The sequence below is a fragment of the Malaclemys terrapin genome, chromosome 11, assembly GCF_027887155.1.
Source record: "Malaclemys terrapin pileata isolate rMalTer1 chromosome 11, rMalTer1.hap1, whole genome shotgun sequence".
In the NCBI taxonomy this organism is placed as follows: domain Eukaryota; kingdom Metazoa; phylum Chordata; order Testudines; family Emydidae; genus Malaclemys; species Malaclemys terrapin.
Genome location: NC_071515.1, coordinates 34,497,909 through 34,520,750, shown reverse-complemented (window position 1 = coordinate 34,520,750; position 22,842 = coordinate 34,497,909). Strand labels below are relative to the sequence as shown.

The 22,842-nt window shown below is 43.4% G+C and overlaps 2 protein-coding genes across 4 annotated transcripts in view; both read right to left on the bottom strand.

The window, feature by feature from the left end:
• CERKL (ceramide kinase like) overlaps positions 1 to 6,063 on the bottom strand; it is a 104,392-nt gene extending 98,329 nt beyond the window's left edge. For all 3 annotated transcript variants that reach the window (XM_054044407.1, XM_054044408.1, XM_054044409.1), the window contains exon 1: positions 5,640 to 6,063. In XM_054044407.1, coding sequence (XP_053900382.1) covers positions 5,640 to 5,988 — 349 coding nt within the window. In that variant the 5' untranslated portion in view covers positions 5,989 to 6,063. The remainder of the gene's footprint in view (positions 1 to 5,639) is intronic.
• Positions 6,064 to 16,619: 10,556 nt separating this feature from the next.
• On the bottom strand, positions 16,620 to 20,528 carry NEUROD1 (neuronal differentiation 1). The gene is made up of 2 exons (XM_054044084.1): positions 20,446 to 20,528; positions 16,620 to 19,110 (listed from the first exon to the last, which is right to left on the bottom strand). Exon 2 carries the CDS (start codon positions 19,098 to 19,100, stop codon positions 18,027 to 18,029), a length of 1,074 nt encoding a protein of 357 aa, XP_053900059.1. The 5' UTR covers positions 19,101 to 19,110; positions 20,446 to 20,528; the 3' UTR covers positions 16,620 to 18,026.
• Positions 20,529 to 22,842: the final 2,314 nt, after the last annotated feature.

The window sequence follows — 22,842 nt, the reverse complement described above, 5'->3', positions numbered from 1 at the left end:
GATGGCCAGAGACAACCCCATCCTCCAGATATTCCTAAACCTCCAACTGCCAGAAGCTGAGACTGTACAAGGCAGGTCATGGATCACTTGAAATTGCCCTTTAGCATCTGGCACTGGCCACTGTCAGGAGACAGGATACTGGGCTATCTGGACCATTGGTCTGACCCAACATGGCCATTATTATGGTCTCAGAAACCGACCAATGGAAGCCCACTGAGGAGAACTGACCACTTCCTGAGGACAGCAGCCCCAGGGCTAACATAGAAGGCTCCCTTCACTTCAGGAAAGGAAGACTACGTTTTCAATGGATGTCCAGGAAATGCCATTGGGCCTCTTATCTGGTCTTGTGTTTATGATAGAAGTTGGTCAGTAAGATTTCCTAGCTAAGGTGGAAGGCTGGGACCACATCGGGGAGAAAACTGGAACATACTTGGAGAACTACTTTATCATAAGTCATCATAAGTCAGAACTGTAAATCCTTTGACTCTCTGGGCTGAGGTGACTGATAGCAGAAAAACTGCTTTCCTCAAATGAATGTAGAGTGGCAAGATGAGTTCAAACACAGAGAATACTTAGCAGTAAGTTTAGGCTCCAAGGGGAAATGGGTAACTTAACAGGTGGCCTAAAGTAAGATCAACCAACCCTATAGTTAAATGAAGTGCACGTTGGTTACTAACCTTTTGTAACTGTTATTTGTCAAGATGTGTTACACATGTACATTGCACTCTTGGTGTGCGTGCGCCCCATGCAGAATTGCTAGAAATTTTCCCCTCAGTGGTACCCATCAAGGAGGCTCCAGAGCCCTCTGCTGCTGCGTGCAGGGCCGGCTCTAGGCACCAGGCACCCAAGCACATGCTTGGGGCGGCACCTGGTAAGGGGCGGCGGGGGGGCGCTCTGGTGGCGCGGCGCTGGGGGGTGGGCTCCGGTTGCGTGGGGCTGGGCGAGGGGGCGGCGCGGGTACGGCACTAAAAGGGGGTTCCGGCGGCACTCGGCAGGGGGCGGGCTCTGGCAGCACGGGGCTCGGCGCTGGGGGGCAGCGCGGGGCTCGGCACTCGGGGGGGGGGTGCGGCACAGGCGCGGCGCTGGAGGGGAGTTCCGGCGGCGCTTGGCAGGGGGAGGGGGCGGGCTCTGGCGGCGGGGGGCGTTGCGGGGCTCGGCGGGGGTTCCGGCGGCGCTCGGCGCAGGGGGGGGCTCCGGTGCGCAGCGCTCTGGGGGGGGGGGTCGGCGCTCTGGGGGGGGGGGTCCAACAGCACTCGGCGGGGGGGGGCGCAGCGCTCGGTTGGGGGGGGGGCGGCGCAGCCTGGCGCTCGGCGGCACTTTTTTTTGCTGTTTGGGGCAGCAAAAAAGCTAGAGCCGGCCCTGGCTGCATGCCACCGAGTGTAGGGTGACCAGAGAGCAAGTGTGAAAAATCAGGATGGGGGTGGGGAGTAAAAGGAGCCTATATAAGAAAAAGACCCAAAAATCAGGACTGTCCCTATAAAATCGGGACATCTGGTCACCCTAACTGAGTGCCAGTACAAAAGGCCCAGCTGCCCCCAAGTTCCCTCAGTCCCTTCTTGACAGACAACTCTGGCATAGGATGGCAAGTCATGAAATGGACATGTGCAACACATATCAAACAGCAGCAGTTACAAAAGGTTAGTAACCATTTTTTCTTCTTTGAGTGATTGCACATGTGCACTCCACTCTTGGTGACTTACAAGCTGTAATGGAGGAGGAGGGATTGAGTTAATGTACACACAGACTGCTAAATTTGGATGAGTTGTACTCCATTTTCTCTGGAGTACTCAGCAGAAGCATAATGCGATGAGAAGGTATTAACTGAAGACCAGGTTGCCACTTTCCAAATGTCCTGGATAAGGACTTGCATAAGGAACACCACTGAAGCCGCTTGTGATCCTGTGGAACATGGTGGCAGTTTGCCCAATGGGGAAATGCCTGCCAGATCATAAACACATGCAGAAAGTTATCCAAGACAAAATTATTTGTGAACAGATCATGAGACCTTTCATTCTGTCTGCTATGGCCACGAACAGTTGGGTTAACAAATGAAACTAGTCCTGTCTATGTAGAACACCAACTCTCTTCTAATGTGTATAGTTTGCAGATGTTACTCCTCTTTATTGGCATGTGGTTTGGGGTAAAACATAGGTAAATAAAATTAACTGTTTAATATGACAGTTAGATACCACTTTAGAGAGAAATCTCAGATGAGACCACAAGTACGCCTTAGCCTTAAAAAAAAGTGTGTATAAGGTGGTTCAGACGTCAGAGCACGCAGTTCAGCCACTCTTCTGGCTGAAGCACTAGCTACTAGAAAAGCCACCTTCAGAGGTAGGTGCAGTAAGGACCAAACAATAGCCCTTGAGCTTCAACAAAATTAGATTCAAGTGCCAGGGTAATAGGTTCCCTTATTTGAAGGTAAAATCTCTCCAGTCCTTCACGTTATTAGAAAATATAGAACAGTTATCCACATGCAGATGGAAAGCTGATTCTGCTGCCAACTAGACCTTGACAGACCTGTTTTAGGTGCAAGAGATTATCCAGTATATCCTGGATAGAGAACAGCATTGGTGAGACCCCGAAGTGACACGACCAGATAGGAAAACGCCTCTATTTTGACATGTAAAAAGCTCTGATACATTTAACAATGCACGGAAAACTTGCTCTGAGCAAGACTCCTCCCTACAATTTATCCATAGAGCCTACAAGCTGCTAAATGAAGGGCCCGTAGGTTTGGATGGAGCAGTCAACCATGATCTTAAGAGATCAAGTCTAGGGGCAATGGGAGTGAAATTGTAGTTGCCAATGACAGATCCAATAAAGGGGAAGCCACACTGGGGCTATTAATATAACTTAGGACGGGTCCTGTTTGATTTTTAGCAGCACTCTGTGTAGGAGTAGGATTGGGGAAAAACTGTAGTACAGCTTGTTTGTCCAGGGCAGCAGGAAAGTATCTGTGATGGAACCGGGACTGTGGCCTTGTAGGGAGCAAAACAGTTGGCATTTCCTGACAGCCTTCTTTGCAAATAGGTCTATCTGGGGAGTCCCCCACTGTTGGAAATTCATTTGGCAACATCCGGGTGGAGAGACCACTCATGGTGGCTTGGAAATTATCTGCTTAAGTGGTCCACCGGCTCATTCTGCACCCTTGTACGGTAAGAGGCTTTGAGACTCACACTGCAAGTTCAGTCAAAGTTCCATAGGTGAATTGCTTCCTGACAAAGCAGGAAAGAGTGAGCTCCCCATTGCCTGTTGAGGTAAAACAAACATCTCCACAGTGTTGTCTGTAAGAACAAACAGGCTTTTTCCCTGGACACAAAATAGGAAGGCCTGACAGGTGAGGCAGACAGCCCTTAGATCTCTAAAATTGATATGAAGATAGGAGATCCTTGAGGACCACAAACCTTAAGTTCAGAGGGGACTCAGATGAGCTCCCCATCACCAGTGTCATCAAAGGCTGACAGTGGACAAAGGGAACTCCCACACAAACACTAAGGGGGTCTGTCCACCAATCTAGTGAAGTTAGTACTCACAAGGGCACCATGTTCAGATGGTGATGATTTGGTGAATAAACAGAGGCCAGACAACTTTGAAGAGTCCTGAGATGCAGCCTGGCATATTGGACTACATATGCGCACAGACATATGCCCCGGGAGTCTCATATAGTTTTGAGCTGTTGTGATTGGGGGAACCCTGAGAAACAGGATTATTTGGTGGCATACCAGGTCTCAAAGTTCTTTTTTACAGCTGAACACAAAATTCCTTTGGTATAGCTTTTGGGTATGCATGAGTCGGCTATGCCACAGCAATAATCTGATCATAGTAACATGGATTTTGTGCCATTTCTCTCATACAATAAGCACCTCTCTGCATTTATTAAACATACCATTTGCTTTCTGCTAGAGAGCCAGCTCTAAAAGAAGTACAGTAGAGTCCCACTGTGGACACCCTGGAGAAGATGTGAGCAGAGATTATGATTTAGCAATTGCTGAGAAAGGTTGCTGGATAGACAAATATTTATCTGTAACTCTGAATTAAGAGCATGCAGATATTTGAAAATTTTCCCTTTTAAAATCTTTTGTAAAACAGATCTTGTTCTACTCAATCAAGTCCTTTTCAACAACTTTGCTCACTGAAGACAGTTTTATCGGGACAACTTTCTGGAGCTTAATTTCTTTTGCTGTTGCCTTAAAAATTTCACCATAATAAATATCAAGAAGTTTGACACAAAACCCTGAGATAAAGACACTGAGCTAAATCCAGTTTGCTTTACTCACAGTAGAAATAATAAGAAATACTCAGCTGAGTAAGTGGAGCAGGATTTGATCCACAAGCCTCACCCTAAAACTTAGAGACAGCTCACAATAAATTTCTGTATAGCATATATACAGCTGTCATTTAGATTAAAATGCAAAAAACTGATGCTGCAGAATCAATAAAAATCCTATTTCTATTCTACCTATAGCTAAAAGCTGTAAGACACTATTTCATGTTTCCATAGTGTTTATATACTAGAATAATAAAGAAAGACTGCCCAGGGATACTTTGTTTTAGGTTTGAGATCTTGATAACCTTATTTAATTAAATTCTTCACTTTTATTGCTGGCACAGATTTAAAGTGGAGAGATGCCAGTAATTATCTCTTTTAACTAATTTACTGTAATCCTGTTTTAAGTAAACTGTCAATTTTCATAAACTGATTTGTAAGACGGAACCACAGAAAAAGCCCTCTTCTACTAGAAATTCAGCAGTTTTGTTCTGAAAATTTCATCTGAGGCTAATTGTCCCCCTTTCATAGGTAAAATTTGTGGTCTGGCAGAAAAGGAAATAGCCACAGGAGCATAAAGTGATACTGGTCAAAAAAACTGAACACAAAGATTTGGCCCTCTCCAGGAGGAGCAAGTGGCACTTTAGCAGTGATTTAGTTATTATAGTAACTTGATATGTATGTCGCCAACCTACTCTGGCAACTACCTCCTCCCCCTGCTGCTCTCTGCCCTGTGGCTGCCCAGCCCCTTGCAGGCATCCCTGATCCCTCCCTGCCTGAACTAGCCTCTATCAATTGAGGCTAGGTCTACACTACCCGCCTGAATCGGCGGTAGAAATCGACCTCTCGGGGATCGATTTATCGCGTCCCGTCGGGACGCGACAATCGATCCCCGAATCGACGCTCTTACTCCACCAGCGGAGGTGGTAGTAAGCGCCGTCGACAGGAAGCTGCAGAGGTCGATTTTGCCGCCGTCCTCACAGCGGGGTAAGTCGGCTGCGATACGTCGAATTCAGCTACGCTATTCACGTAGCTGAATTTGCGTATCTTAAATCGACTCCCCCCTGTAGTGTAGATGTAGCCTTAGCAAGTGTTCAAAACAAGACCAACTAAAGTGGCAAAACAGTGGCGATGCACAATCCCCCATGCGCCAGCAGGGTGGGTGGCGCCAGGCTGGGACGGTGCTTGGGGCTGGAGCGTCTCCGCTAACAAGTTGGAGACTTAGTCACTTTTGATTGGAGGGGGGAATATGCCAGCCCCAAATCGCCTTCCCCTTGACAGGCACATTGAAGGCTGCTGGGGATGCACCGAAGCAGCGGGGTCCGCCCCCGCTTCCCCACTCTCCCCCCAGCCAGCTCCCCTCACTCACCCCCGCGGCTCTCGGGCTGGATGGGGCTCCACCGGAGCTGCCTGGCGCTGAGCACCACGTCGCAGCTCCTCTTCCCGATCTGGAAAATGCCCCTGAGGAGCGGCTCCTCCTCGCCCCCGGCCGCCTCCCCGCCGCGCGGGGGGTCTCTGGCCAGGGGGGCCGCCCCCCGCCTCGCCTCTTCCTCCCACCGCTGCGCCACCGAAGAGGAGGAGGAAGAGGAGGTGGCGGTGGCGGCAACCCCCTGCCCAGCCGAATCTTCCACCCCGCTCCCCGGCGGCGAAGGCTCCTCCACAAGCTCCGGCCAAGCTTCTCTCCTGGGGCGGGGGAAGGGGATCTCGGCCCCCAGCATGGCGGCGCCGCCCTCCAAGCCAAGTTGAGGCGAGAGACTCTCCGCGTCCCGGCGGCTGCCAAGGCAGCGGCTCCTCTCCCCCTCCCATCCCGCGAGAGGGTGCGAGCCGGGGGTGGAGGGAGGCGGGCGGGCGGGCGAGCGCTCACACGCAGGCGCGCGCCCTCCAGCCGTGCCCGTGAACGGCCGTCCGTACGGTCGCGCGCGGAACGCCGGGTGGGGCCCTTAGGAATCGTTCCTCAGCTGGGTCCCTGTTGCGCGGCCTTTAGCACAGACCCGCCTCCTTAAAGGAGGAAAGGGCTGGAGCCCGCCCGCACTGATCGCTCCTGACGGCGTGGTGCACAGGTCGCTTGGCCGTAGCACATGCGAACCCTGAGGTGCCTTTAATAGGATCAGGCCTTTGCTGTGAGCTTGCCCAGGCTGTTTGGAGAGGCTGGATCCCACCACGCAGAAGTCAGTGGCTGGGAGCAGGATCATCCCCTGTTATAAGTGTTGCTACTGTTCGCTATTTTACCTCTACGTTGAGGTTTCACTCAACTTACTAAAATCACTAGGAATGGCATGTTATCACTTAGAGGTGCTGTAATATGGTAACACCCTGTTACACAGAAAGATCTGATCATTATGGTCGCGTGTATAATGCCTCTCTAAACAAAAGCTAGGGGTTGGAGTGACTGTTTTGTTTGGTAGTTACATGGCAGGGAATTTGTAAACTTGTTTTTCCTAAATAAATAAATAGCAAACAGCTCTCCAATTTTTTTCTCAAGCAAACTGCTCTCAGATTTTTTTTCTCAAGCCTGGCAATATGTGTGGTTTGTATTAAAGACTCAGCTCTTTACTTTTACCTTATTGCACCATTAAAAGAACACGCAAACAATTTGCCATTCCTTGATATTCAGAAGTCTCATGTTTAAGACATACATTTATACAATTCTAATTGTTTGCAGATTGTGCTTTATAGCAATAATCGTCTCTCTCTGTCTATGGTATTTGTAAGGTGTCAGTCACCTCCGTATCTAAGTGAGAAACAACAGCAATTATGAAGCAAACAAAATTTCCTCAAAAGGGGGAGAGGTGGTTCACTTTTCTCTCCCCAATTTTCCAGAGATAATAAAGATGTTTTTAATGGGGGAACTTGTTGAGGAAAATAATCAATAAAAGATATTGCATGCCATGAGCTATTAATGGTGTGAATTAAGATTCAAAATTAAATGTAAAAATGTCTGTCATTTTAGAATCTAACTGATGTTATATACATCTGAAGAAATCATCCTATCCACACCCATGCAAAACTGAAATAAATGGTGTGATTTGCTCAAGCAAAGGCAACAAAATTGCCCTCTGTGAAAGTATCATAAGTATCTGTACACCATTGCTAATGATCTAGATCAGTGGTTCTCAAACTGTGGGTTGGGACTGCAAAGTGGGTCATTGACCCTGTTTTAATGGGATCACCAGGGCTGGTTTAAACTTGCTGGGGCCTGGGGCCAAAGCCCAAGCCTGAGGGCTTCAGCCCTGGCCGGTGGGACTCAGATTACAGGCCCTCTGCCTGGAACTGAAGCCCTGAGGCTTTGGCCCCCTCCACCCGGGGCGGTGCGGCTTGGGCAGGCTCAGGCTTTGGTCCCCCGCCTCTCCCCCTCCTTGGGACCTGTAGTAATTTTTGTTGTCAGAAGGGGGTCACGGTGCAAAGAAGTTTGAGAACCCCTGATCTAGCTGAAAATACACTTCTAAGGCAAGTTGTTTAAAAATGCATTATTTTACAGTCTTGTGATACTTAACTTATTGAGTTACCTCTGTTATTCACTTGGTTGAATTATAATCTAAGTAATTCTAAAACATACAAATCAAGGCTGGGTTTGAGTACTTCTGAGTTCAAGTCAAACCATTCACACAGCTTTAATTAAAATGTAGCCGATAATGTCTTCCACTGTTACACTACTAAAGCCCCCCTGTTGGGCTTTCTCTTAAAACTGAAAAATCTACCTCTCTTTTCTTCCATTGTTTTCAAGGAACAGACCTTTTCTGTTTTAATGGAAACATTTCGAAAGAAAAAAGAGACAATCTATTTTAATTGTTGCTCTACCATGGGATTTGATTTCTCTCTCTTTATGTAATTTTTTGGTATATTTTATAGATAACATTGTTTTACATTGTTATCATAACTGTGTATATAGTTATTTGTAATGTATTTGTCTCTATTCAGAGTAGCTTCATGTATATCCTATGAGATATGACCAGTAATAATTGACATTCTGCCCTCAGGTAAAGACACATAATTCTTTCAGATTGTGACTTGTGTGTGCATATCTGATGGCACAATTTGTCTTTAACATATTTTGTTTACATAAAAAGTGCAGATAGAGATTTTAGCAAAAGAGAATTACAGGTCAAGAATGATAAACAGCAAGGTCTACACCAGTGACCACTATACTGCTGTTATAGGATCATCATGTCAACCTTTCTATGAAAATATTTTACCTGCAGTACTCGAACATTAAATTTGAAAAATAAAAATACAGTAGTATATTACCGTATTTTATAACAAATCATTAAAAGCTTGTTTAAACAAGGATTATTTTACAAGGAACAAATATGGCCCCAACTCATATCTAATCATATAAAACTTCTGCTTGCTTAAAACTCTTAACAATAAGGGACCTATTCTGATGGGGTTTTTTGTAAGTTGTGCCCAATATTTTTTCCATGTGAATCTTCTCTGTTGGAATCTATATACTTTGCAAAATAACAAAATAAAATGCAAAAGGTTGACATTATGTAGAAAATTTGGAGATATCTTTCTTTTGTTTAAACAGAATTCAGGCCAGAAGCTGGTATAGCAGGATAAAAAACTGCAGACCAAATATACTTTCCAGAGTATTATTCTGACAACTGTAACAGTAGATGAACCAATAAAACCTGTATCAGTTATTTGACATCAATGAGAGCTTTAATGTATTTTCATTGATGTCACTTAGAAGGAAAGTTAAATCATTAACTAGAAGGTAAAGTACAATATATGATAAAAATAAGAATAGGTGCATCAACTTTCAGGCTCTATGCTCTGTATTAACTGCTTCAGCGATCTTTATTTGTCTCTGGAACCACTTATTAGCCTACATAGTGTATCTCATATAATAAATACCAGTTTATTTCTCAGTAAATTGCAATCAAAGAATAAACTGATAACTCCTTTGTGTCCCTAGAATGTTATTACAGTTTTCACTGACATCAGTGAAAGAGTATTACAGTTCCCAAGAGACTTGTAATACCCTTCAACTGACATCAGCGAAAGTTGTAATAGCCTTTTATTAACTTTACTTTAAGGTGATAGTAAATCAATAACTTAATATTTTAAATTAAATAGATTAAAAACATAAAAGAATAAAATTAAATATATACATAATGTATGTAGCAGAGGAAATCCTTAAGATGTTATTGGCCTCTGCTGCCATTAATAAATACTCCATTATCAAAACCTTTGAGTAAATTCTAGGGTGGTATTTTCTTCCAAGACAACTGTTATTCTATGCATAATACATGGATTTCCAATATACTTAATTAATTTGGTATACAAAAATATTTTTAAATTCAGGTGTATAATATCAATTTATAGATTAGCTGTCACAACTGAAGAGTTTTTCTATACATACTAACTATAATCATTTCCACCTGGTACTGATATAGGTCTGCCTTTTAGCTTTGGTCTGGATGGATCTCCTAAACCTCCCCATTTGGATCTCCCCTCTCCTTGGCAGAAGGGACCTCAGTTGCCTACATATTGCTGTTCCTGCTTCTCTGGATAGCACAGAAGTCTCTCTGCAGATCTGGGATCTGAGTTGAGAGAGAGGTCAGAGATTGAACAGGACATGTCATCTCTATCTTGCTGGGGAGGAGAGGCATGCTGGAGATTCCAGGGAAAAGGTAATACCAAATTACATCTTCCACCAAGCCTTCGTCTCCTGGAGATCCAAGAGACAGCAACAGCTTGGGTAAGTCCCTAATGGAGGGAAGCCACCAGGGTCCAGATTGAATACAAAAGTACAAGGTCTCCACACTATAGTCTTGGCTTTCTGTAGATCTCCCAGGATGTCCCAGGTGTGGAGGTAAGGCCCATAGCTATTTCTGATTGTGGCATGGTCAGCAACATGTGGGAGACATGCTACTCGCTGCCACCAGAAATATGGATAAGGTAGTAAGAATACTGTTGCAAGTTGCTCAAAGATTCTATAACTTGCCATATGTGTCCTCCCATATGGCACACCCTAATGCAGAGGTGGGCATATGGCGCGCTACTATCCCAGCACGGCAAGCCGCGAGATCTGCGCTCCCGGGCTGGAGCACCCGGGCAAGCACAGCAAGCCGCTGGCCCATTCCCTGAAGCCATGCTGCCGTGCACGCAGCGCTCTGGGGGCCGGGGCTGCACGCTCCCGTGGAGCAGCATGTCTGGCTCTGCACGGAGCAGAACATGCTGCTAGGAGCCTCATGGTAAGGGGTCCGGGTAAGGGGTTGGATAAGGGGTGGGGGCAGTCAGGGGACAGAGAGCAGGGTGGGTTGGATAGGGAGTGGGATCATGGCGGGGGTTAGGGGCAGAGGGTCTCTGGAGGGGGCAGTCAGGGAGCAGGGGGGGTTGGATGGGGCATGGGAGTCCCGGGATCTGTTAAAGGATGGGGGGGGTGGATAGGGGTCAGGGCAGTCAGGGGACAGGGAGCAAGGGGGGTTGGATGAGTCAGGAGTTCTGGGGAGGGCCTGTCAGGGGTGTGGAGAGGGGTTGGGGCAGGCAGGGAACAGGGGGGGTTGTATGGGTCGGGAGTTCTGGGGGTCCTGTCAGGGGGTGGGGAGTGGTTGGATAGGCATGGGAGTCCCGGGGGTCTGTCTGGGGGCAGGGGTGTGGATAAGGGTCGGGGCAGTCAGGGGACGGGTAGGGGGTAGGGTCCTAGGGGGGCAGTCAGGGGACAAGGAGCAGGGAGGCTTAGATAGGGGGGTGGGGTCCTGGGGGCAGTTAGGGGCAGGGGTCCCAGGGGGTAGTCAGGGGACAAGGAACGGGGGGGTTGGGGGTTTTGAAGGGGGCAGTCAGGGGTGGGAAATAGGAGGGAGTGGATGGGGGCAGTGTGGGGGCAGGGCTAGGGCAGGGCTCCCTGGGTGCACACCCTAATGAAATGTGCTGCACACGCCTATGATAAGGAGGGAAGTTGCAGAACATAACCACAGATGGATTTGGTGTAAAAAAATCTTCAGATGACTTTTTCCTGCTGCCTGAAAAGGCTTTAGAGGGGTTACACAGGAGCCTCATGTTAAAATGTTGGTTATTTTCAATGTTTAAAAAGACTGGCAGTCTTTATATTAAAAAACATACCTCACTTTAAAGATGATCTGTTATCTGTTATTGTATTTAATGTCCCACAATGCACTTCCATCAAGTCAACGGAGGACACACTTTGCCCCTTATTTCAGCAATAATTGTGCAAAAGATCATGCACTGTGATTCAAATGTATGATTTTGTACTGAGTATTAGTGAAATTGAAAACTGCTGGTTGCTGGACTGTATCAGAGGCTAAAGGAGATTAATTTCTGGAGGAGCCTGGATTTAGACATTGGAAGCACATCACTGGCTTGCACATTTTTCTGGCTTTGTGACAATAGTAGACCCAGTGTATAAAGTCCATACTATGCCGTGGATTTTTAAACCTGGAGTATCACCTGTTTTTTTAAGTATGTATCGTCTAGAATTTTTACTCTAGAGAAGAACTTAAAGTCTAAAGTAATCTGTGTACCTACAGTTTTCAATATTATTTCAACCCAGGCACTTTAATTTTTTCTGTCTTGATTTTAAATCAGAAATATCAAACATCAGCTTCAGCTTTTTCTAAAATTCTAAGATTGATATAGCCATGGGTGAAATACTATTGAGAACTCTAGCAGTAGAAACCTTTTCTGTGGGTGAGCTTTATTGGTGAGCTTTATTGGTGTCCTATCACAGGAAAGGTAGATCAAGGAAGATGGAGGGGGGCAAGGGGAGAGGGAGAGAGAGAGAAAGAGAAAATGAAAGACAAGAAAGCTGTGAAGGACAAAGTAAACTTGAAAAAAAGCCAAAGAACAAAATCGTTGCAAAGAGAAAAACAAGAAGAAATGGGGAAGCTTGAACAGGTACAAGAGGCAACTGGAAGGGTGACAGAAAGACAAGGCAAAAGTAATTTTGAAAAGTGAGGGAACTGGAAGATCAGTGAGAACAAGACAAACAAAGAAGATGTAATATGGATGAAGCAAGATGAAATAAGGATCCATGGGCCAGAGTGGCATTTTATTTCTTCTTTGCATTAAGTTTGACATGTTTTGTTAAAAATGTACAAGAACACTATAATCAGAATTCTGGTTTTTGTCCTGCACTCACCAGAATGTTTCTAGGAACTGTAGACCGCAATGACTTATACTTATTTTATCTTACATGCAATTAAGTCTGTGATGCAAACTGGTTCAGGCCAGGAAATTGCAAATCAGGACTGATATTCTATGCTTAACACACCCCATAGGCAACCTAAATACATAAAAGAAATGCTTAAAGAGCAATGTCAGCCTTAATTTTCGATTGCCTCGCTTCTGACAGTTTGTTAAATATGTATTTTAATTATTTAAAAAACACTTATGTACACATTTATACAGAACAGTTCTGATGTAGCTCTTCAACCCATCATTTCAAGCCACATTAATATATCTTAAACTGTTTGTAATATGTCTATTAGCTAAATAATGTATTTAGACCATTTTTAAATGTACACTTTGACTCATACTTTTTAAGACAATGCAGCTTGATGGGTAAAAATTAAACATATTTATATTATTTTTAAATAAAAAAAACACCAGGACCAAATTCTGCAGTTTTTTCCAGTACTCTGTCCTGTAAAATTCCCACTATGGCAGATTTCATTTCTGTGAGATTTTCCTGACTAAAGAATGAGTAAGGACTGTATAAATAAGATAAGCAGCATTTGGCTCTATAATTATCTAAATCTAAATTAAGTAGGGTTCCTTATGGCAGTTATGTTCTATCCCATCAAAAGTACCCTTCTTGTCAAAATTTAGTATCTGAGGCACTTCAAATCCTTTATTTTTAGAACAGTGAAAGCAATATATAGGCTATTAGTTCACCAAGTCTAACTTATTTTACATTAAACTTGTGCTGGGTGATTGAAAGTGGATTTTTTTTAATTAAAAAAATTTTGGTTTAATGGCTGGTCTATTTATGCCAAGATTGAGTTTAGAATGATATGTATTTGCCCTGTTATTAGCCTCTGAGATCATTTAGTGGTTTACTCAGCCATTGAAACACCAGCTCCTGCAGAAAGTAACTCTTTATATATTTTATCCAAATTAAGAACCCAGTCCTCCTTCCAATTAATCCAATGAGCTTAAACCTGCTTCACTTATTCAGTCAGATAGTCCCACTGAAGTCACTGAGCCAGGCTCTGAGATCCTTTTTCAGGCATAATTCTCACTGAAGTCAATGAAGTAAGTATTGAGTAAAATCTGAGGTTCCCAATTATAGTCCTTCACCCATGTATCACAGCCTTTCCAAGCATAATGAGGGGGCTCAGCCACCTCTGCAGCAGTGATCCTACTTATCTCAGAGCCTATGGAGTGCTTTTGATGGGTTCAGAGTTCCATGCAGAAAGAGAAAGCAAGAAGTGGATGGGGATGAGGAAAGAGTGGTCAAGCCACGAATACCATCCACACATCAGCCCTAAGGAGATCATGGTAGAAAGACCATTCTACTAAGCCCCCCTCCTTTTAAGTGTGGCTTCTTGGGCAGCTGCCAACTGCAGAAACACTAAACAGTCTGTTCTAAGGGAGCTATGTTGCTGAGATAGGGAAAGGGCCACCAGTGCACAGAGCTGGAATGAAAGCACAGAGCCTCTGTGCAGCTGGTCCCAACCTCTGGCTGATTACCTGGGATCCATATGGGCTGGAGAATCAGGCTTTCTGCTTACTCCACATAAGGATGGTGGGTAATCCCACCAGTTTACTGATATCTGTGAGGAGAACTGTGCAGGTACTTTCTTCTCTTTAAACACTAGCTGATGGGGCACAACAATCAGACCCTGAATAAGGACTTCAGGATTTGGCCTATTATGATTTCCAGTAAGAAAAAAAATATTGTACAATCATCAGAAATGACACCATGAAAAGATAACTCAAAATATATTGGTCTTGCCTGAGGGTGGTAATGTTGGTGGGGAAACCCTAATAGAAACAACAAAACTCACAAGAAGAAGTGTCAAATGGAGTATCTGCAAAAATAAGTAATTAATTTTCTTTATTAGTTTGTTTGTTCTATTAATTATTATTTCTTTTGAAGTACCGTGGTAACAAATATTCAAAAGCATAGTCAGACCTTTAAAGTAAATTGCATTGGTTAGAGGAACTGAATTTTGTTAATAACTGAAAAAGAGAAGGTAATTAAAAAGGTTTCTTGTGGTTTGGAAATGCCTTCCAAATATTCATTAAACATTTAAGCGACTAAATTTGCAGAATATGTTCCTGACATTGGCACTGGTTCTGTGGTATTTCTCTCATCACATGGAAATACTGTGTGTTATGCAGAGTGCATTCATGCATAAACAATATAATTTTCATAAATTAAAACCTCCCCTGCAGAAGGAACATCTGTGCCTGCCTTTGAATAAAAGATGGTGGTAAGTGAGTTGCCCCTTGACTGACTAGAAGAATCCTTATGTTTAAGAAGAAGACATATAACCAAAAGGCATGCAAACCTAGGTCAGATTTTTTAAATTTTGTCTTAGAAATTGTCATTCAGTGTTTCTCCTTAGGTTATTCAGGAGTATATTTAGCTATCTTTGCTGTCTAGAAAAGAGCAATGAAGTAATTGAAAAGTTGTTCTCTAATGATTGGTTTTTCTTTTTCTTTTTCACTCAGCAACAGTTTCTAGACTGCAGAGCAACACATTTTATCCAACTACAGCCAAATGAAATCGAGCTAATGCAAAGTGAATCAGCTAGCCTAGCAATTAACTTTCAATGTGTTTGTTTTTAGGCCAAAAGACTGGCAATAAACACATTGCAAATTTTAATATGGTTTTGGTTCTTTGATTTTTGTTTTTAAAATAAAGCACCTTTTGAAATAGGAGATAATAATATGATCTGCTATGTGACCTTGGGCAAGTCACTTGACTTCTGTAGGGGGGAGGGATAGCCCAGTGGTTTGAGCATTGGCCTCCTAAACACAAGGTTGTGAGTTCAATCCTTGAGGGGGGCATTTAGGGAACTGGGGTAAAAATCTGTCTGGGGATTGGTCCTTTTTTGAGCAGGGCATTGGACTAGATGACCTCCTGAGGTCCCTCCCAACCCTGATATTCTATGATCAGACCTGCAAAGTTTTGCTCATTCATTTGGGGTTCATTTTAAGGCCCTTTATAAAGTATCTCCCATTTGTGATGAAGGATTTTGTACAATGTGTTTCAAGGAGAAGTTTTAAGGTCACTCATTTCATTTGCACCAGTCTGTGATAGACCTGTTGATAATTTCATTTCTAGATTGTTCATGGCCATTAAATTATTCAGATTTCTTGGGCAATTTGTGTCTGTAGGTTTCTACAGCCCCTGAAGATTAAAAATTAAAGGACCACATGTTTCATGTCTGGAAAGAAGGGGAACAGTGCCTAGTGAATTGGTAGTGTCAGAATCATGGCCTTGGTTAGAGAAAAAAAACCCTGTGCAGCTGCTAAGGAGAAGAATGAAAGCACTGCTGAGGGATGGGAGAAAGGATGGTGCCAAAATACTATTCTCCAGATACTTCATTCTTAGCCACCACCTCTATGGCGGAGGTGAGCGCCAAGACTTTTCAGAGTGGAGCGAGCAATTAGTTCTAGCGACTCCTGAGCTGGAACCAAACTCAGGAACGGTTCAAGAGAGGTACAGCCTCTAAGAGGCGGAGTCCAGGGGAGCCAATCCTAGGCTAGTACCTGCTGCCGGGAAAAGACTCTGGCTGAGAAACAATCTCATGAACAAATAGTTGGATCATAAATGGTCAATTCTTCCTATATTGTGGGCAAACAACTTTGGATAACTCGCTTTTTATGTACCACTTAGGGAATCCTTAATGAGTCAGAATTAATCCTTTAATGACCGGTTCGCTTTAACTACGTTAGTGATTGCTGAATCACTTTCTATTCGAAAATAATGGCTAAAATGTATACTTTCCCACGGTGCTCTCACTGAGCACCAGGACAATTTGCAAGTATTAAAAATCAAGAGAAGATGGAGACACGAAGACGCTTCCTGAAGTAAAGAAATCCATTCCAACTCTCAGCCCTGCTGTGTTGTGACAAGGATTAAAAAATCGAGAGTAAAGGCAAATTTTGCAAGTTCGTGGTAGCCCACAAATGTTAACACTTTTGTCTTTTTTTTTTTAATGAGAAGGGTCACATCAGTCACAAAGAGTACACAAAAGTCAAAACCAGCAACCTGAAGCTGAAAACTCAAATTCAGTCGTCTCCATATTACTCACAAATTTGTACTACATTTCTATTTACATCCTTTGAAATTAAACAGACCAACAATACAAAATAATGTAGTTTTGCACTAAACAAAACAAAAAATAAAAACAAAGAAATAATCCAGTCCTTTGTTTTTGAGTCCGTTTTATTCTACAAATAATAAATGTTGCATCTTTCATGAGCTATCCAAGTAAAACAATAATCCCATAGGAATTACTTACACTAAGAAAAAAATCACATATAAAGAGAAATGCAACATTCGATCAAATGTCCAATACTATGTTGTTGCAAATGGATGGATGTTTCTAAAATCCCAGTGTGCATTACATCATAATATACAGGATTACAAACAAAATTACAGTACAGATTGATTCCAGTTGAACCAGCATTACATTTCAGACAGCACTTATTCTGGACTGCATTGTACATGCAATAGCTATTGTTCTAATTACGGGTTAAATGGTTTGAATTTGTTTTAAGCTACTGTACTAATTGACTACAATAGGTATATAGCCCAACATTAACTCCTGATTAGTTTTAGGCTCCAATTCATCAGAGTATGTGACAAACCACCGATTGTGTGAATATGTATAAAATCATGCATTTATATTGTCTGGAAACGTTACTATTTTCAAGTTCTCTTCAAAATTACGGGATGCAAAGGGGTTCAAAGACTAAAAAGAAACAGTGCAAATTGTATGTGATAGTCAAGCAGCTTTTGATTATAGAAGGGTGTTGGCATTTGCTTATAATATTTATATACAAGTTTGTGCAAGTAATGTGTTGGATTGATATGTTCTAATAGAAAATAAGTATTTCGTTCTTCTAGCCTCTCAAGAATTAGGGATCTGGTTCTAATTGTAAGGGGGGAAATAATTTCATGGGAAAGAAATTGCCAGGACTGTGCATTTTGTTAACGATTTGAAAAGAAAGAAGTGCTAAGGCAACATAACTTTTCTAAGCACTTTTCTGCTGGTTTAAATTAGTTAAATTATTTTGTATAAATTAGATATAATTCTACTTTTCCGATATGTATAAAAATTGATGAAGCTGCATGGTTTAAAATAGGAAATCCACGTTATAAAAAGTCATTAAAAATTCTGTACAAAATCACAACAAAATAATTCAGCATGGGAAAGGTAACAAGTAGTAAAATGTTGGTTGAAAAATATAGATTTATATATATTTTGTAATTGGCCCATTACTAGTTTAAAAATTGCATAGATCCTAATTATTGCTTGTGATTTTGTTATCCCGATCAGATAATTAAAACGATCTGAATACCCCTACACCAAATTTACAGTGTAGTTTTCAAGAGCTTTTAGAAAATAATACAGAAGGTGAACCGGAACTTTGCATCCCAGTTTCACCTAAAGGCAGAAACGACAATAACTACATATATCACTTGAATCTTGGAGTATTTGCACTTCGTAGCAGTGGTACCCAAAGGGCTGCCCTTTGTAAACAAGTCAGTCACTGTACGCACAGTCGATTTGTTTCCTTCTCTGTCATGACGCTGATGCGCCTTGAAGGGTTAATCGTGAAAGATGGCATTGAGCTGGGCACTCATGACTCGTTCGTGATGGGAATGGCTCTCATAGGGCATAATGTTGTCTATGGGGATCTCACAGCGAGAGGCAGAGCCAGAGAAGATTGATCCGTGGCCCGAGGCTCCTGCCAGAGTAGCTGCGGGATAGTGCATGGTAAAGGCATAATTTTTATCAAACTCGTTGGAAGGTTCATGTTTGAAAGAGAAGTTTCCATTGATGCTGAGGGGCGGGCTGAGGGGTCCGTCAAAGGAAGGGCTGGTGCAATCAGTGAGGGTGCTTTCAAAAAATGGCTCCAGAGCAGCCCCAAACGAGTGCGGAGGCTTCACGTGGAAGATATGGGAGCTGTCCATGGTGCCATAGGGCGGACTGGGAAGACCCGGGGACTGGTAGGCATAAGGATGCACTGGGAAGGAAGCACTGGCCGGCTGCATATGGGGCGGCATGTCTTGGTTCTGCTCGGGAAGGAAAGTCCTGGGGTTGAGCTGGAGGCAGCCGGCTACTAAGTTGGTAGTGGGTTGGGACAAGCCCTTGCACAGGGTCTGTACAAATGAAACGAGGTCCGGGCTCTTGCCGGAGCGCAGGATCTCGGAGAGTGCCCAGATATAGTTCTTGGCCAAGCGCAGGGTCTCGATCTTGGAGAGTTTCTGCGTCTTGGAGTAACAGGGCACCACCTTGCGCAAGTTGTCTAGAGCCGCGTTCAGCCCGTGCATGCGATTCCGCTCCCGGGCATTAGCCTTCATGCGCCTCAGCTTGAACCTCTCCATGCGCGCCTTAGTCATCTTCTTCTTCTTGGGACCGCGTCTTTTAGGCTTTTGATCATCGTCTTCTTCCTCTTCCTCTTCTTCCTCCTCTTCCTCTAAGTCGTCGTCTTCATCCTCCTCCTCACCGTTTCTCAGCGAGTCCTCTTCGGTCTCGGCTTGCATGGCTTCGAGATCCTCCTCCTTCTTATCCACCTCGTGTTCCTCGTCCTGAGAGCTGAGGCACTCATCAGTCCAGCTCGGGGGACCCTGGGGCTGGGGCTCCCCCATCAGCCCGCTCTCGCTGTACGATTTGGTCATTTTTGAAGTCCTACATTTAAGAGGGGACAAAAAGAGAAGAAACACTTTAAACAGAAGAAACACAACCCTCCTCCCACAGCCCTCCCTCTCTCTTTCCATATATACAAAATATGTGTGTGTGTGTGTTTGTACACAAAGGCATTATGTTTTCCCAAAAATAAGAAATTAAACTTTTAATTGTGCCTGCGCTTCTCGCTTATAATTGATGTATTTATGTCCCAATGCCATTATGTAACTTGCTAATATTAGCGGGGAATATAAATTGATGATGCAGAAGAAAATGTGATTGACACAATCGGAGTACGTGAAGCAGTTTTGTGAACGTTTGCAGATTCTACGGGGAAAAGTTGTAAACAAAGATCCAGTAATCACAGGTTTTATTCATTTTCTTGTTCTCCTTTTCTTCCCACCGCCTTCCTATAGTAGCTACAATTCCCCCCCCCCTACTATAGCCAGAATGCAACCTCCAGACCTGTTCAGAGCCAAGCAAGGCTCAGCTCTCCAGATGGGGGATCAGGTGTGACACTTTCTCTAAAAAACTGTCCACCTGGAAACTACTTGTTCCCTTCATTTCAGGATTCTCAAAGTTCTACTGAACCCTTTCACAAAAAGATGAAAACAAGTATCATTCGCAGAACGGCAGTGCTCCATGCTGGCAAAGTCTCTGCTGAGGTGAATACAAGGGCTTCAGTGCAAGAGCTGAATTAGTGCATTGCTGTGAGTAGCGTCTGAAGCCTTTGGTATCTAGGACACTGTAACAGGTAGCAGCTCATGCAGTTCCTTCTCGCTTTTCTCTCTCCTCTCCAAACTCTTCGCCACTTACCTACCTCCAAGCCCGATTTACACTACAGCCGCTTTACCATAAATCGCAGCAGTATTTCTTCCAACGTCTTCTCCCAACAACCCTTTCTGCTTATGGGAAATAATACCCTTCTCATTCAAACCTTTGGACCATCAATTCCATTCTATAATTAACTCGCCGTATTCCCTCTGTCCCTCACCCCCCCCCCCCCAAATATAAGTGGTAAATTACAAAATAGACAGAAAACAATGATATTCAGACCAAATGTACACTGGGGTTTGAGGAAGAGGAGGAGTACTAGCTAAATATGTGAAAAAGTTAATCGGGGGTGGGGGTTAACCCCCCGGCTCCCATAATCGCAACCTGTGGAAATAATGTCTTAGAATGAAACACACTGAGATACTGGGGCATTAAACTGTTTCCGTTGTAGGCAGATTAAAAACTACATTAAACACTCACACATTGTATATCTCTAGCTAGATACAGCTGCAGGTATCTGTGCTGAAATTCTGTTTCGGAGGAGGAAATCGGGGTTATAATTACCTTCTTTTTTTTTTATTGTCTCCTTTGCAGCGATGGTCTCATAACCCTGTTACTCCTGGAGAGCTCTCTTGTGTGAGGGTGTTTTCTCTTTTTTCTAGGGGCTGGGTGCAGGACGCGCAGGTTATATAGCGGGGCCAGTGATGCTAAAGGAGAGGGAGGGCTAAAGGGGATCTAGGCTCTCCCCCTTAATAGCCTATAGCGCCTGCGCCCCTGGTGCTGCCTGGTAAACCCCTCCTCCCTCCTCTTTCCCCTCCTCTCCCAGCTTTCCCCGGCACGCGCCATATGGTAGTCCACGTCAAGCAAAGGGTCCGGGCTTCTCACGTGACCTGCCCATTTGTATTCAGCGGAGCTCTCGATTCCATCCCTTTGTGGCCAAAAGAAAGTGGCCATCTGTCGCCAGTGAGAGACTCTGCGGACCTGTTTGTACCCGCAGGAGAGATTAACCCTTTCGCCGCTGGGAAGGGGAGCACTTTCCTGGCGCTGCTGTTGTTGCTCTGGGATTTGTGTGTTGTTTTTTAAGAGAAGAAATTTCCAGTAGAGTTGGTTAGCAGGGACGGGGAACAGATCCACTGAGGTTTCAGCATGTACATATCCTCTTTTCACGGTAATTGTTACTATCTCCTAGTCTGGTGTCTTCTCCCCCACTCCTCACCTCTGCCCCGAGAGTGGGCGTTTGCAATTTCTCCACTTTCCCAATGAAGGCACCTTTTAGCATTTTCCTCCCGTAGTGTATTTGTTTTCCTCACTGGAAACACAGCTGAGCAACTTTTAAAGATCTTTTAGACATTAAATGTCAATTATTGCAATGTCACACTCACCTAAACAGCTCAAAAACTGATTTCCTGCAGACCAGAAATTCCTCTCAGGCACTTTTCATCCAGTCCTGTGCGCTTGTTCACACCCCACACAGATTCACACAAACACACATTTTAATGATATATTTCACTATCGGAGTATCATTGCCTTCGGTTATCATCCATGCATATATTTTTATCTATATAAAATACCATGTGCTAGGTCGGGTTGTACATATCCTTGAAAGTATTACACAGTCTCCTTTGTATGTGTCATGAATCAAGCTTTGCACGTTTAAATAGAATTTAACTTTATCACCAGAAAATGAAAATCTTTTAAAGATGTAGGTAAAGTAAATGTTATACCGAGGGACCAGTGAGCGTTTCTATTAATACTTTATCAGAATGGGTCTTGCTTTATTGGTTATTTGGGGAAGAATGATAGGCTGTTTAGTTATAGTTTGAAAGCGATGTTAGGTGCCTTCTCACTATTCAGTAGCTCAAGTGCAAATCTGTAATATGAAAACAACAGCAGCGTGTTGTGCTCTCCTTTTCAGACCCCTTTATTAATGCATCCACTTCAACGGAAGGCTAAGATGGAAAAATAGTTAATATGTATAGATCTTCACATTTAAATTAGGATTCAAGATGAAGAATTAAGGTGTTATGCGTCGATGAAGCTGTCGAGTCTTGATGTTTGGTAATCTTAACAGAATCGGACAGCTCTTTCTAAGGTTTGGAGTTTGTAATGCATACTTTCCTCCCATTTCTGCTCGAAATTAATCCCCTTCTTTAAAAATCGATTGTCAACCTTGTATTTTAAAAGACCATTTATAGGCAATTACTCTAAAAGAGTTTAAACAGATCTCTTGAGTTCGCAAACATTGCCAAGTTTCATAGGGATGCATTTTAACAAGGAAGTATCCTGGCTTGCATGGTAACAAGTGGAGCTTTATTACTGGTACAGTACACATTATCCAAGGATTTAATCACGAAAGGGAAAGAAAGAAAGAAAATAATTTGTTTTGGCGTCATACGGCTTTAAATGTGAAATCAATAACTCTGCCTTTCAGGAACAGATTTGAAAAGTATTATTTTGTTATTATTTTCAGGTCGTGTTATTTTTAAAATATTTTCATCACATTGATGATCCTACGTGGCCCCCAGGCTTAGAGGTAAACATAAAACACCAGAATGAGTCTTTTTGTCTTAATCATAGTTATCGATTAAGGACATCTGTCCATTATCTAGTTACTGTGTGTTGGTTTGTTTCAAGTTAAACTTCGGTATCATGTAAAATGTATCTGGTATTTAATAACGGACAATACTAATTATTTTAACTACGATTAAAGGACCCAGTCTGGACCTGGACACGTTTCTATTTTAAGTTGTTCTCATATTACATACCATTATGTTCGCTTCGTGTGGAAAGGTGATGCGTCTCTTTGCACATCTGGATATAAAATTACAAATAGTTGTTCAGCTAACCTGTTCTATGGGAAGCAAAGATGCAATAGAACTGTCTGCCTACTAATCTAAACCCTTTGACTTTGTGTTGCTTGTCTCCAGTTTCCATCTCTCTTATTTTGACGCAGAAATACCC

Coding starts and splice junctions, on each gene's coding strand:
- NEUROD1 (XM_054044084.1), bottom strand. CDS start 19,100: ATGACCAAATCGTACAGCGAGAGCGGGCTGATGGGGGAGCCCCAGCCC.